Raw genomic sequence first — 11,832 nt, forward strand, 5'->3', positions numbered from 1 at the left:
TGAAATTACAAGCTTTCACCTTCTGCTTTAAAGCACCTAAGAAGAAAGATCATAAGAAAAACAAACGTTCATTACTCAGGTGATTGTTGAAAACACAAAGGAGGCAACTGCTGACCTCAGTAACTGAGTGGGTAAAGGTTATGCTGAAAGTTTTGAGCAAAGACAGCAAATATGGAAACTGTTCAGTGTTCCTGGAGCAATTTTCAAACAATAGAGACTGAATGAATAAAAAAGCAGATTTGAAACTAGTGAAAAGAAGTGAAATCATTCCCCTTTACGCACAATGCAGACATGGCATGGGAAGCAGCAAAGACTCTCCCACAAGTGGTCCCCAACATTTTAGAGTCAGTTCTGTCTCCACTGCCTGTTCAGCTGGCAGTGGGCTCAGTTCTCTCTGCTGATGGCTCCCATGGCCTGGTGACTGTGAATAGCAGTGAAATGCCTAAGGGAATCTGTCTTAGAAAGTCTACAGCAACACAGACACTAAGTAGAGAGGGTTTGGATAGTTACCTGCATTGTACACACCATCAAAGGCCCCTAGTCTTCTAGTGGACTGGCTTCCTTTTCCTCTCTCATCTTCAGCTTCTCCTTTTCTTTACTGTTATAAAAAAGGAAAAAAAAAAACACCCAGGAGAAAGTGAGCCCAAATCAGCATCAGATATCCTGAGCAGCATGTTCTGAGCCACACACAACATGCACAAGGAGTTAGGTGATGCTAAGAGTGCTCCATGTGTGGTGCACACAGTGTCAGGTTCAGGAGACAGAGTGATCCTCTGCCAACCACCACCACAGCAGACAGATCCTTCTCTGAGTGAGGAGCCACTGGGAAGGGCAAGAGCCAAATGAGGACTCCAGAGCCTGTTCATCCTGGGGCTCTGTTCTGACTGCAAACACACAGCCAATTACTGCTAATTGTGTTGGCAGTTTTGCATTGTAGATGCTCAGTGTAGGGCCCAAGCCAATAACTCAGAGGAGCTGTGGAGACACATCTGACAAGCTTTCCCAGGAGCCTTTCCCTCCCTCCTCTGTCCTTACAGCTCAGTGTCTGCCACCTCCATCCTCTTCTCTTGCACTTTCTTCTGATGTTGTCGACAGATAATCACAACTGTCACCACGATGATCATCAGGACAGAGGCAGATCCGATGGCCACAGCCAAGAAATGGATTTCTGAGAAGTGCACTGGAGAGAGACAGAGAAATGAGCCAGAGGGACACAGGGGGCAAGAGGTATCTATCAACTATCCTCATGCTTTCTATTTATAACCCCTTTTCACGCATAATATTTCCAAATGTGGAGGAAGACCCACCAATGCCTTGCACTGGTTGGATTCCCATGACCTCTGGGGTGTTCTCCCTTGGCCTCTCACCTTTCTGCACCACTCGCAGTCTCACTTCCCCAATGGTGCCATACACATCTGGCCAGTTTGTCACCTGGCAGGTGAAGGTGCCGTTGTCAGTGGGCTGCAGGTTCCAGATCATGATGGAAACATCATTCCTCTCGATGTTCCCATCCCAGGTGACTCTGTCTTTGAACCGCCCCGAAGTCAGTTTGTAAGGCTCCTTCTGGTAATAAAGCACCTACAGGAGTGATGGAACCACAGAGTGGGTTGGGTTGGAAGGGACCTCGAGGATTGCTCTGCACTGTGAGTCGTGTCAGGTGCAGGATGGCAGCAAAGACACGGCTCAGCACCTACAGTTTCATCAGCCATGAATATTTTAACCCTGATCACCCAAAACTAAACATAACCAATTTTTTTTCTAGCTAGGCTTTGTGGACAGAACTCCTGGCTCAGAGTAACCATTACAAGTGGCAGAGAAAAGGCCCAACTGTATATACCTGTGCCCACACCCACAGCTGGCACTGCTGCAGCCTCTGGGCTCAGCCAGGGCTGGGTCTTGGCACTGGTTTGTTTGGGCATAAATGGAGCATAAAGATCTCACTCACAGACTCATGAGAGCTCAGGTCCTCGGGCTGGAAGTTCCAGGTCACTGAGAGCTGCTCACTGATGGGGTGGCTGCTGGAAAAGGTGCATTTCAAGCGTTGGTTTGTGCCATTCACAGCAACCACCTCCTTGGCAGTGTGAACTTCCATGGCTGTCACCAGCCACAGTGCTGCAGGGAAAGCACAGGGATCACAGAGCTCATCAATTCCTTATCAGTGTTTGTTGTAAACAGAAGTTTGCCTTATCTGGCACCGCCAACGGTTAACCTGAGAGTGTGATCCCGCAGACTTCTTCAGAAGTCTTATCCTGCCCTTTCAAACTGCACTGCTGAGCCCCAGTAAACACCACGCCGAGAGCTGCTCTTACACAGGCAGGGCCTGTTAGAGCCTGTCTGGACAACTGCACCAAATATAGTCAGGCTGTGGAGCTCTAGAGGAAATCCTCAAGGTAAATTTGTATTTGTTTGTCAAAGAAACATCCTCTGGTAACCAAACCACTACAGTTGCTGCTTAAAAAATAGGTATCACCAGCTCGATGCTGCACTGAGAGAGGGATAACCAGCAGGAGAGAGCAGCAAGGCACAGGAAGGAGGAGACTGCAAACTGGGAGAGCCAAGGGATTGCTGCTGAAGGAAAAGTAAAAAAAAAAGTAATTTCCTGTCATTTTAGGAGGTTGACTCTCCCCAGAGTGATTCAAGCCAAAAAAGATTATCTAGGGTTGTTCAATACCTTCAAAATAAAGACATATTTCAAAGTAATTTATAACCAAATACTTCTTTCCAAATGATTTCTTATCTCAAGGGGGAAAATATTTGAAATGTCAAAACTTTGAAGGTGTTTACATTTGAAAAACCTTCTTGGCAGAGATCAAGTTTCTCATCCAAAGATTCAGTGCCAAATCTTTTCGTTTTCATCTCCTTTAAGAGAACAACTGGGGGAAACAAGTGTAAACACTGATTTTTCAAGGCAGATCACATCCATGTGCTGAGGACATGCAGTTCTTAAAATCCAGGTGTGTTGGGAAAAACCACAGAAAGTTCAGGCGAGTTTATTGTCAGTCTGGAGTTGTTGTGTAAAGGAGCTGAACTCGGGACCATGAACAATCTCTGCTTGTCTAGGAACAAAGGTAGCAAAAGAAACCCCATCTAGGAGTAAAGCTCAGATTCCTGGCAGGAGACAAAAGCGTGTTGTAACTGGAGTCGAGAACGAGCTCAGTGTTTTTCCACCCCAACACACCTAAACCTGTTTGTGAAGAAACTCAAATCGCTTCGTGTCACTTCCAGCAATGCCCGGGCAGAAAGATTCCCAGCACAAACACCGGGGGAAGGTCTCTACCTCCCTGATAAGGAAAGGATCAGAGGAGGAAAGCTGAGATGGCACCGAGGCAGGAGCACAGGTTTCCTTACCTCGGAGCTGTACCCCAAGGGACAGCACAGCACCCACCCAGGTGGGGCCACGCATCGGGAGCACCAGTCCGTTCTCCGCGGGCTGAGCAGGGCTGGGAAGAGAAATTCCTTGCAGGTTCTTGATAAGCAGGTGAAAGATGAGCTTCTCCGAGTCCTCCCAGCACAGCAGGGCAAATTCCTCGGTGCCAGGCTGGACTGCGAGGCGCCGAGGCTGCCGGAGCCGCGAGGGAAGGCGCGGCCAGTCCCGCTCGCTCCTGCGTGCAAAACACGCACACACTCAAGGTAAGGTTAATTTCTTTTCCCTCCCATATTCCTTTGCTCTTTTGTGTTGCAACCATCCCTCCTCCCAGCTTCCACCTGAAACCACTCCCCTCCTGTGGGAGGTAATTTGGCTCCTAAATTGGCCCCAAGGTGTTTATAGGTGGCTCCAAGGAATGCGGAATATCGGTTTGGGAAAAGCCTGCAAAAAATCCTGAAAGAGTAAAAGGAAAGAAGGGTCTGTGGTAGCAAGGATGACACATATCCGGGGGGTGGAAATGCCCCACCAAAACACACATACCTGCAGTAAAATGATTGCAACGTTCCTTGGGTGCAGCCACCGTGGAAGGATTGGGAGAGTGCACAGAGTGGTGCTTGGGACGTGCCTGGAAAAGTAAGAAGACAGTAGAATAGAGATGAATCCAGCCTGGGGACAGTCCAGGCACAGCTGGGGAAACCCCACGATGCTTCACATGTGAGAAACTCCATGGGACACAAACACAGAATCTTCTGAGCTGGAAGGAACTCTGAGGATCATCAATCCAACTCACCTTGCACAGACACCCCAACAATGCTCCCTGTGCCTGAGAGCATTGGCCAAACACTCCTGGAGCTCTGTCAGCCTTGGGGCTGTGCCCACTGCCCTGGGAGCTGTTCGGTGCCCAAACACCTCTGGGGGAAGAACCTTGTCCTGATCTCCAACCTAACCCTGTCCCAGTGCCCAAACACCTCTGGGGGAAGACCCTTGTCCTGATCCCCACCCCACCCCTCCCAGCCCAGACACAAGCCGTTCCCTGGGTCCTGTCCCTGGCCCCGGGAGCTGAGCTCAGAGCTTGCCCAGAGTGAGAGCCTCAAACCGAGTGGTGTGGGCGAGCTAAGGTGTTGTCACTCGAGGACTGTCCCGAGTGTAACCTCAGCTCAGCGCTGGTCCCGCGGCTCTGGCCGGGGCAGGAGCCCCATCTAGCGGGGCCAGGACACTTCCAGCCCGGATCGCCAGCCCGGGCAGCGCCGGGATGGAGCACATTCCAAAGGAGCCGCTGGAATGTCTCCTGGTGGCAGAGGGGACGAGCACAGGGGCTGGGCTGCTCCTGGCTGTGCAAGGAAAAAGTCTCCCAGAGCTGGAATTCTGATCCTTACAGCCTCATTTCTCTGTCTGTGCGGTGCCTCAGGGTGCTCAGCTTTGTGTAGGACTTCTGGTTCCTTTATTCCTGCATTCCAGGCTCTGAAGGAGCCTAGGAGGATGCTGGAGAGGGACTCCTCACCAGCCACTGTAGTGACAGGGCAAGGGGAAGGGCTTCAAACTGAAAGAGAGGAAATTTAGATTAGATTTTAGGAAGGAATTCCTCCCTGTGAGGTGCTGAGACACTGGCACAGGTTGCCCAGAGCTGCTGTGGCTGCTCCATCCCTGGGAGTGTTCCAGGCCAGGTTGGATGGGGCTTGGAGCAGCCTGGGCTGGTGGAAGGTGTCCCTGCCCATGGCAGGGGGTGGAACTGGTTGAGTTTTAAGGTCCTTCCAACCCAAACCATTCCATAAATCTATGTGAAGTTGTTTGCCACAGTTCAAACCTCAGAAATATTCACTTTGAAAAGCTGTTGGGAAGGTCCCGATGGGAAATCTAATCCCAGCTCCTTTCCCTCTCCTGCTGCTCCCAGGGCAGCTACAACAGATCTGACAGTGAACGTGCTGATGCTGAGCCACCCCTGGCTCAGTGACGCCCTGTGAAGACATTTTGAGTCTCAGCACTTCCTGACCTGTGCTCATTTCATCACACGTGTCCCGTGGCTGCCTCGGTCTCCGGCAGGTCCCGCTGGAGCAGTGAGTCCCCCCAGCTCTGCTCAGCTCATTGCCCTCAGCAGTTCTGGGAAACCATCCTGGGCCTCTTTCTTGTAAGAGCAAACCTGAAAAGCCAACGTGTTCTTTCCTGCCTCTGCAGCTGCAGCGATGCCAGTCTGATGTGGGAGAGGAGAGCAAGAGGAGGAGGAACACGAGGATGAGGTTGGAGCTGTCCTTGCCTCTCCTGGGGCTCCTGCTGTGTGCAGGTGAGTCTCTGAGCATCAGGCTGGAGCTGGATGCAGTGCCAGCTCTAAGATTCTGGGGGTTGAATTCTATTTTCATGCTTTATTCATGCACTTTTCTTAACCCATTTTGTGATCGGTGGGATAGCAGGGGAGTGATGGGATTTTGCACTTAGCAGTTTGAACTGCCGAGTTGGTTTGGGATGAAGTGCAAAGGATCTGTGAAGACTCTATCTTTAGAGGTGGGAATGACCAGAGAGGTTTGAAAGGTAAGTATGGGAGAGGTACTACAGTAAGACAACTGCTTTGCCGATGTGCTGCAAATACTTGGAGGAGAGGCAAAACTTTGGGTTTGGAAATAGGCTGTCCTTTCAAATTGAAATTCAGCCCAGAGTACAAAGCACCAGATCACCTTATTCCAGCCCAGTCCTGTGGGATTTCAAACCTGTCATTGCTTACTTAGGTTCCTTTCTATCACAAATGTCTTTAAAGCAAGTCGGGAGTCTAATTCACACCTCCTAAAAACCGTTTCTTTAACATTCCAGCTCCAGACACTTCCATGGAGTTGTTTGTTTCCTACCTAGAGAGAAAAACCTCACAGCTAAAGTGCTTTACAACATTAAATCAAGTGTCAGGGTCCCATCCCCAGTGAGCTCACTCCTGCAGAGGACAGAGGTTCTGTCTGCAGAAACCAGGCAGGATTTCCCAGTTCCATGACAAAAAGCAAAACTGGGGGTGCACAGCTTGCAATAACAACCTTCTTCTAAGCTGGCTCGGAAAATTATTCAAGTTTCCCTTCTGCGTTGGTTGGGTTTAAAATGTCCTCCAAGGGCCAAAACAACATCCTCCCTCACTAGCAGAGTATTTCTCCTGCCTTCAGCATGAGCAGAGGGTTAAAAACATCCCTCTCAGCAGAGCTCAGAGGGGACACATTTGGCAGCAGGAAAGGTGTGTGATATCAGTAGCTAACTACTCAACACTTCTTGTTCTTTCTTTTGCAGCTGGCACTGCAGCTCAGCAGGGTAAGTGTTTTACACCATTCTGAACTCTTCAGTGGGATCAAAAAGCCAAATGTGCCCCACAAGGGAGGACTGGGAGGCAAACACAATTATTTGAGCTATGAAAATATTGTAGGGTGGGAAAAACGGATTCATTAATTGCTAGTGATCTCGCTGGAAAAATTGACTGTCAGGAATTGTCCCTAATCACTGTGAATGATCCCCAAGCAGGGCTGGGTATTTTCCAACAGCAACAACAGTAAGGCAATACCTAACACTCATTCTCTCCTTCGCAGATGAAACTGTTGAAGTAGGAGGTAAGTGGATTTTGCCACCACTCCTAACTTTAGCGTGATGTAGAGACTGCAGGTGCCTCACAGGTGAGGACTAAAACTCCCCTTGTTTTCCTTCTCCTTGGGTCATCTTCCAAAGGACAATTCCAGGTGGACATTTCTGGCACCACAGTGACAATCACGTGTCCCTTCACCGAAAATGTAGAATGGGATCTAGGTGGGAAGAGAACAGGCTTTAAGGAGCAGAAGTACACTATAACAAACCATGACAGCTCTCCTGCCAACCTGACTTGTTCCTCAGGTGGTAAGAAGCTTCACCTGTACCTGAATGCCAGAGGTGAGTGGAAACCCTTGATCCAAGGGTGAAGGTCTACACGTTCCAGTGGCTGTGTTAGGAGCTGGGACGTGATTGCCAGTGCTGCTGGGCTGGGTGACTGAGATCCTGCCAGGGCTCCTGCTCTGTGTGAGCAGGAAGAGTCCAAGAGCCCACTTTTGGCAAAAGGAATCTCCCTTTCCTTTCTGCTTGCCCTTTTCCTTCCCACTCAGTGCTGTATCCTTCTGCCTGCACCAAGCAGAAGAGGGGCCTGGGCTTGCCCTGCTGGGCAGGAAGGGTCTGAGCATCTCCATCTCTCCTCCTGGCAGTGTGTCCCAACTGTGAGGAGCTGGATACCCTGACGGTGACAGGGATCATCATTGCAGACCTTCTCATCACCCTTGGGGTGCTGATCCTGGTCTATTACTTCAGCAAGGACAGGAAGGGGCAGACGAGCACTGGTCTGGGCACTCGGCCCCGAGGTAAGAGCTGTGTCAGGAGTCTCTGCTCTCTGTCTTGTCCACCCAATGAAGCACTTGTTCCCACTGCATGGTGGAGCATCCTCTGCTCTCCCTGAGCTTCCAAGACCTCACCAAACAGTGCTGATTGCCACGTGTGGCTCCAGGCTGTCTCTGTGCATGGGCTGGGTGCAGCTGCTGTGCCAAAGGAGCACATTGCCCAGGCAGCAGTGTTGGGGCTTGTAGATGAGCTTGATGCTCATCCTCCTGAGGCCTCGAGCCTGCAGCAGTTGGCTCTTTGAAGCTCTAATAACAAAGCCATTGGAGCTGACCCGTGGTGTGCATCACCCTGGGATCACCATGGGAGTCCCCAGTGCTGTGTTACCTGGATCAGCACAAGAATGACCTCTCTGTGCCTCTGCTGCAGGTCAGAAGATGCAGCGACCTCCCCCTGTTCCAAACCCGGACTATGAGGTATGGAGTACCTGTGTGTTTTCCATCTCTGCTGGTTGGGGAGGGATAGCCAGGTCTGGGAGTTGGTAGCATTTATCCTTTGATCCCTTGAGAAGCTTTCCCAGGAGTGGAAGGAAAAGGTAGCAAGGGTGGAGCTCCTTCTCCTGTGCTGCCACAGGGATTTGAGAGCAGAACTGCAGCTCCTTAGGCACTACACACACCTCTGCAGCTCCCTGGGCACTGCACACACCTCTGCAGCTCCCTGGGCACTGCACACACCTCTGCAGCTCCCGGGGGACTGCACACATCTCTGCAGCCTGCAATTCCCTTCTCCAGCTAACATCTCTTCTGTCCCCACAGCCCATCCGGAAAGGCCAGCGGGAAGTGTATGCAGGCCTGGAATCCAGAGGTTTCTGACATCCCAGGGATGACAGGCTGGAAAATAACAGCACAACAGCTTCTGCCCAGCTCAGTCCCAGCTCCCTGCAGCTCTGCTGAGGCCTCAGCCTGCCGGGGTAAGCCAGGCAGGACAGGCACTCACTGCCACTGCTGTCCCACCCTGGTGTGTGCTTCGTTTGGCATCAGGGAACACAAGCAAATGAGCACATTCCTCTCATTAAAGGACTGCAGCATCGCTCCTGATTCCTGGCCTTCTTTTCACTCACATCCCTCTCTGCTCCAGTTCCATGCTCTGCTCTTCCTTCCCATTGCATTTCTGCCCTGAGCACCTCCACTTACTCCCAGTGCCTCCCTGGGCAGCCAGTGGGTAGAAAGTGAGTCCTTCACTGGTCTCTGACCTTGTCCAGCTCTCCTATTCATGACTGTCTTAGTTTTCTGCCCAGGACTGCAGCAAAAGGACCAGAAACAGTCAATGTATTAAACCCAAATGTCTCAGCCGTCACAGGACAGGTTAGAAAGGGCCCAGGGGCTGCTGTGATGCCTGGGAAGGTTCTGGCCTAACACTGCCTGAGCCACCCACGTTTCTGTTACTGAGCTGAGCAAACAGCTCTGAAGAAAGCAAACAACAGCAGAGGTGGCCCTGGGGTTGGTTTAACCCTTGAGTTTCAGCCTGGGGAGAAAAACACCCAGCAGCTCGGAGCCTCAGGTCGCTGTGCTCACAGCAGGATGTGGTTTGAGGCACAGCTGAGCTTGCCATACAAGGCACTGAACGTCGAGGAGGGAGATTGCAAGATACAGAGGACTCTGAAACCACTCTGGGCCATGTTCTCACCTTCTGCACAACATCACTGCTGCAGGGGTGCTGGCTCAGCCCAGCCAGGCAGCCCTTTGCCATGGGTGGGATGGGAGAAGCTTGGACCACTCTGGATGTACAAGGACTAAACTTTGCTCTGAGCTACACCCTGGTGTTTCTGCCACCATTTGTGGGGCTGTAAGTTTGCCCAGTGTTTGCCCCAACCAGTGCCATCCCACATACTCCTTATCTCAGTAGGATCAGTGCCCACCCAATGACAACTTCCTTCTGCCTCTGTGCTTACCTGCACAAGAGAAATATTTCTTTGTTCTCCTGAGGGTGAGGTGCTGAGGAGCCTCTCACAAGTAGTCTGGCTTTGGCTTTGTGCTTCTCCTGCTCCCTGGCTGGAGCTGAAAGCTCCACAAACCAGGCAGTCTGCTGGGCACATTTTTAATCAAGTCCTACCCACGTGGCTTTGAGGTTGCCTTCTCCAGTAGTCAGATCCCACCCTGTGTGTCCCTTTCCCATCAACCAGATCCCATTCACTGTGCCCCTTCCAGTTACCAAATTCCATCCACTGTGCCCCTTCCCCAGTGACCAGATCCCACCCAGTGTGCCCCTTTTCCAGTGACCAGATCCCATCCAGTGTGCCCCTTCCCCAGTGACCAGATCCCACCCAGTGTGCCCCTTCCCCAGGCCCTGACACAACGGATGGAGCAGAGAGGCTAAGGGACAGGCTCATCTTTAATGAGAGGGACACAGAAGTGTGAGAGGTCATGGAATGAGCACGGTGGTGCAAGCAGCCCATCCTGACAGGGAGCCAGAGGCATTTCCAGGCCAGAGCAGCATGCTGAAGGCAGGCACAGGTCCCAGGTCTGCCCATCACTTGCGGGCCCGGGGAGGTGCCAGCCGACTGTACTGGTCGTTGTCCCTCTCACCCAGGGGCTGCCAAAGGGAGAGGAGAGGAGATATAACTGTGTCCAGCTCTGTGAGGGAGCTGGCCCAGCCTTTTGGCAAATTTTCCTCCCATCACACAGGGCTGAACCCAGAGAGAAAGAGACAGGGCAGCTGAGCTTGTCACATCGGAGAGCAATCCCCAACGTGGCTCAGTGCTTCAAGGCTTTGAGCACTTGTGCCCACACCAGGCTCACACCACACAGAGGTGCTGAAGGTGTCCCCACACACACACAGAGCTCACCTGGTAGACCTGCTCATTGGCAATCAGATTCTGCCTGTCAGAAGCTGCATGAGGAAAGAAGGTGGGCAAGGATCAGGGGAGGCACGGGAGGTGTGTGAACAGTTGCCAACAAGCCCAAGTAGCAGTGACAGAGAGTGCCCAGGATCCAGGCAGCTCCTGTCCCCAGCTGTGTGCAGCCAGGGGGGCTCTCCCCTGCCCTCACCTCGTGACAGTCGTCCCTTGTCGTGGCCAGTGATGCAGTACACGGCGACCGCCAGGAACGCGGTGGCCACCAGGTCTGCGATCACGATCCCGGAGATGGTGGGAGCATCCACCTCGATGCAGTTCTGGCACACTGGAAGCCCAAAAGGACACAGGCAGTAAAAGCAGGCCCACAACCAGGACTCCCCCAGAGCACTCAGCCAGCTCTGACAGCCCAGACAGGCTCCAGTCCCAGGCCCAGAGAGAACAGGGACTGAGTTTGGCTTCTGCATGAGCCAAGGCAGTGGCTGAAGGTGCCACGTGTCCCCAGCACTCAGTGAGGGCCAGAGAATGGCTGGAAGAGACCTTTAAGATCATCAAGTCCAACCACTGACCTGTCACTGCTGGAACCCCTAAATCCTAAACCATACACTCCAGCACCCGATCCAGATGCCTCTCAAACACCTCCAGGGATGGTGACTCCACCACCTCCCTGGGCAATATTCCAGTGCCTGAACACCCTCACAGGGAAAACACTTCTTCATATCTAATCTGACTTCCTCCTGTCTCAGCTCAAGGCCATTCCCTCTAGTCCTCTCCCTGCAGCCACGGGACAGGTTACAGCACTAAATAGGGCTGTGGAGCTCTCCTGGTGACACCAGATGCAGGGGAACCTGTTCTTAGGGGCAAACTAGCTCAGGAGCTGTCAGGACTTCCACAAACTAGTGGAACCATCTGGGAAATCAGTAGTTCCCTCAAAAATCTGCTTGGGTGAAGCCACCAAGCAGATCTGGCTCTCAAAACCAGGTGTGCAACACTTACTGCGGTAGTGCACCTGGAGGCTTTCGTGTTGGTCACCTGTGTCACACGTGTAGAGACCTCTAGGATCATCATAAACTGCACTCAAGGCCAGCTGGGTTGTGTTTCCAAGAATCTGCCCATTTTCCATCCATTTGATTTGATTTGGACTTTTTGTTATGCATTCCAAGGACACCTTCCCACTGGCTTCTTTCACGATTATTTTCTGTCCTGGAAAGAAAAAGAGAGCAAGGGAGTTATAAACCCTCACAGTGGTGCAGAACTCAGATCTCCTTCACAGCATCATACTATGTTCAGGGGTTGGAAT

General features: G+C 51.8%; 3 protein-coding genes across 3 annotated transcripts; 1 reads left to right on the plus strand and 2 right to left on the minus strand.

Annotated features, from left to right (window-relative positions):
- Positions 1-537: 537 nt before the first annotated feature.
- Positions 538-3,403, minus strand: MPZL2 (myelin protein zero-like 2). The gene is made up of 5 exons (XM_009079636.1): positions 3,349-3,403; positions 1,946-2,112; positions 1,368-1,578; positions 1,036-1,180; positions 538-598 (listed from the first exon to the last, which is right to left on the minus strand). The coding sequence occupies exons 1-5, from the start codon at positions 3,401-3,403 to the stop codon at positions 538-540; spliced, it is 639 nt and encodes a 212-aa protein (XP_009077884.1).
- A 2,193-nt stretch (positions 3,404-5,596) lies between these two features.
- On the plus strand, positions 5,597-8,553 carry CD3E (CD3e molecule, epsilon (CD3-TCR complex)). The gene is given in 6 exon segments (XM_009079637.1): positions 5,597-5,645; positions 6,623-6,649; positions 7,052-7,249; positions 7,555-7,707; positions 8,111-8,157; positions 8,497-8,553. Coding segments are annotated over 6 exon segments (531 nt in total).
- A 1,657-nt stretch (positions 8,554-10,210) lies between these two features.
- On the minus strand, positions 10,211-11,735 carry CD3D (CD3d molecule, delta (CD3-TCR complex); the record flags this gene model as incomplete). Its single annotated transcript, XM_009079638.1, has 4 exons — positions 10,211-10,273; positions 10,527-10,570; positions 10,729-10,860; positions 11,529-11,735. Coding segments are annotated over 4 exons (446 nt in total), but the record flags the coding sequence as incomplete, so codon positions are not given.
- Positions 11,736-11,832: the final 97 nt, after the last annotated feature.

This window comes from Acanthisitta chloris, unplaced genomic scaffold, assembly GCF_000695815.1.
Source record: "Acanthisitta chloris isolate BGI_N310 unplaced genomic scaffold, ASM69581v1 scaffold3268, whole genome shotgun sequence".
Taxonomy (NCBI): Eukaryota; Metazoa; Chordata; class Aves; order Passeriformes; family Acanthisittidae; genus Acanthisitta; species Acanthisitta chloris.

Excerpts from the sequence above, each read along its gene's own strand:
- MPZL2 (XM_009079636.1), bottom strand. The coding sequence starts at position 3,403 with ATGCGTGGCCCCACCTGGGTGGGTGCTGTGCTGTCCCTTGGGGTACAG. Across the intron at positions 1,579-1,945 it reads ACCTGAGCTCTCATGAGTCT|GTGCTTTATTACCAGAAGGA; the intron begins GTGAGTGAGATC and ends TCACTCCTGTAG. Across the intron at positions 599-1,035 it reads GAGGTGGCAGACACTGAGCT|TAAAGAAAAGGAGAAGCTGA; the intron begins GTAAGGACAGAG and ends TTTTTATAACAG.